Source organism: Penaeus chinensis, chromosome 15, assembly GCF_019202785.1.
Source record: "Penaeus chinensis breed Huanghai No. 1 chromosome 15, ASM1920278v2, whole genome shotgun sequence".
Classification (NCBI taxonomy): domain Eukaryota; kingdom Metazoa; phylum Arthropoda; class Malacostraca; order Decapoda; family Penaeidae; genus Penaeus; species Penaeus chinensis.
The window spans coordinates 192501-195000 of record NC_061833.1 but is presented as its reverse complement, the minus strand read 5'-3'; the positions used below and the strand labels follow the sequence as shown (position 1 = coordinate 195000).

The 2500-nt window shown below is 41.7% G+C and overlaps 1 protein-coding gene across 1 annotated transcript in view; it reads right to left on the bottom strand.

The window, feature by feature from the left end:
- The window catches only part of LOC125032684 (leucine-rich repeat-containing protein 15-like), a 9731-nt gene that overhangs the window by 2386 nt on the left and 4845 nt on the right, over window positions 1–2500 (bottom strand). The window contains exons 7-10 of the mRNA XM_047623940.1: window positions 2406–2500; window positions 2197–2216; window positions 1656–1793; window positions 1398–1572 (exon numbers count right to left, since the gene is read on the bottom strand). The exon at window positions 2406–2500 is cut by the window's right edge and continues 23 nt beyond it. Coding sequence (XP_047479896.1) covers window positions 1398–1572; window positions 1656–1793; window positions 2197–2216; window positions 2406–2500 — 428 coding nt within the window. The remainder of the gene's footprint in view (window positions 1–1397; window positions 1573–1655; window positions 1794–2196; window positions 2217–2405) is intronic.

Here is a 2500-nt window from a genome sequence, read left to right as displayed (position 1 = left end):
GTGATTTCATTGTTCTCGCCACAAGCAAGTACCAACTGAACAGGTTCTCCTAGCGGGTCCCCCAAATCCTGGATCTTGGTCCAAGAGACCCCCTGACCTAAGGACTTCGTCTCATTGCATCAAGAGCTGCAACCAGAGATTCCAGAGACTCAGCTGGGATAGCAACATTGTCAGCAAAATTAAGATTGATGACCTCGATATTGCTCAGTGTGGCTTCAAGTGCCTCCTGCGAGATGAAATTGTTTCTTGCTCTTGGGTTCGTCAGTCGATTCTTGAGTTGCATCAAGCGTTTCACACTTGAAGGTGTCCCACAGCAGAACAGGATCCTAAGGCCCCTGAATGCTGCAAAACCCAGACAAACTTCCCCTCCCTCAATCTGTCCACATGAAATACCGTAAAGTGATCACTGGACAACGGGAAGACTTGAAGTCGACTCGGAGGGAAGCCACAATTGATATATGATCAGTACCACAGAACTCGGCACTCCAATATACCCTGCAGCAAGTTCTAACGAGGATGTGATCGATCTCCCTGGTCACATTAACCGCATCGCTGAACAAAGTCCAACGATGTGAGTCTGAGCACCGGTACCAAGAGCCAGAAATCCTCAATTTCTGGGACCTAGCAAAGTCCCGACCGAGGTTTAACCTCGGGCAGTCACTCCGGGTGGACGCCACCTTTCATGCTGCGTGAGAGGGAAGTTTGCCCTCCTCCCAGCGCCATCTCTAATGTAGTTCATTGCCATATATGTGTGTGTGTGTGTGTGTGTGTGTGTGTGTGTGTGTGTGTTGTGTTTGTGTGTGTGTGTGTGTTTGTATGTGTGTGTAAGAGTTTGTGTTTGTAATCTGATACGATGTATGGTTTGTATGCTCCAAGGTTTGCCTCACACAAATTTTGATGGAAAATATATATATAAAAACAGCATGAAGGGAGTTTCTATGAGTAGCCACTATGGACCAGAAGGGAATTCACTTCTTTCGCTGGAAATTCAACACAACGGGTACAGCCAAAAATCTGTGTAAAGCATCATACTATATATATATATATATATATATATATAATAAATAACCGCAAGTAAAACTTGACTGGGCAGTGTAGTGCCCTCGAGAGATGTGCAAGCGCAAGTTTATCTCTTGCTAGCCAAGGTGCCCCGAAGACAATCTAACAGTCTTAGATCTGATATGATTGCACTTAATAAACAGTTCTATGGCAAATCTTGAAGAGCCAGGATGACTGAAAGCATGATAAATAGATATCTTATGTACTTTTAACATTTTTCTTTACTATATCTTTTGGAAATATTCTTATTTTAAGAGCACACTTAACGGGCGACCTCCACTGTTAGTGCAGCAGTTGTTTCTAATAATTAATTTGTTAATAAACCCGATTCGACTTACCCACAAAGGTTTTGTTACTTATTCTAATGATGCCATTTTGACCAAGAAAGAGAGACCGGAGATTGCCCAAGGCAATGAAGTCTCTATATTCTATAGCCTTAATGCGATTGCTCGTCAGCTCAAGGAAGGTTAGATTCGTCAGGTGCCCAAACACGCCCGTAGGAAGACTCTCAATCTGTGTTTAAAGTAGAAAAAAACAGCAGTCAGAAAAAGTGTACACATATTTGCAAAAGTTATGTCAATGCATTATTAACTTACAAAGTTGTTCTGAAGGTGAAGCTCTTGCAGGTCAAAGAGGTCAGTGAAGACGCCGTAGGGAAGGCGGGTGAGCTCATTCTCATACAGCTTGAGACGCTTTAGGCGCCGTAACTTATAAAATACTAGCTGAGGCAACTCCTGTTAGGGAGAAAATCCAATAAAATTGTATAAAATTGTATGAGAAGTATCAAAACACCTACAACTAAAAATAGGGCTACATGTATAATATAATCATAAATGATAGGTTAAACTTGAGAGAGAAAGAACACACGAAATAATTGTTTTAATTCATTCTGCATCATGGGGGCTCAATTAGAACCGTTGAAGTTAGAGGCTAAAGTGCCCTATCTCTTTACCTTTTACGGGGAGTAAGTATAACAAGCTGGGAGTGGGGTAAGCGGGAGCCCCGCCCCCTTGCTCCACCACTAGCTAGAGTGCTGTGAGTACCACTTGCACTTTCTATATATTTCCCCTTTGTATTTATATAAATGAAAGCTGCTGCTTTGCTTTTTATTTTATTAATTCATTTATTTATTTTTACCAAACACTGCTGATAGACTGCTGTAAGACAGTTTTCTTAATGTTGGACTGTGTTTACAATGAAGCTCCCAGATTCTCCTCAAACGTAGTCAAGTACACAGATGTGCAATCTCTCTGTGTTGAGAGGGAAGAACTATGTCATTCCCTCATGACTATGTAAACCTGCTTTACTACTTCTATATTCTGTCGTATGGTAGAATCATGAGGAACCTTTGTGAAGATTTTTGTTGGAACTCCTTAGATTCCTCTTCAGGCCAATCTGCTGTAGCTGGAAAGGTGAAATCTGAAACAGGAGCTCCAAGTAT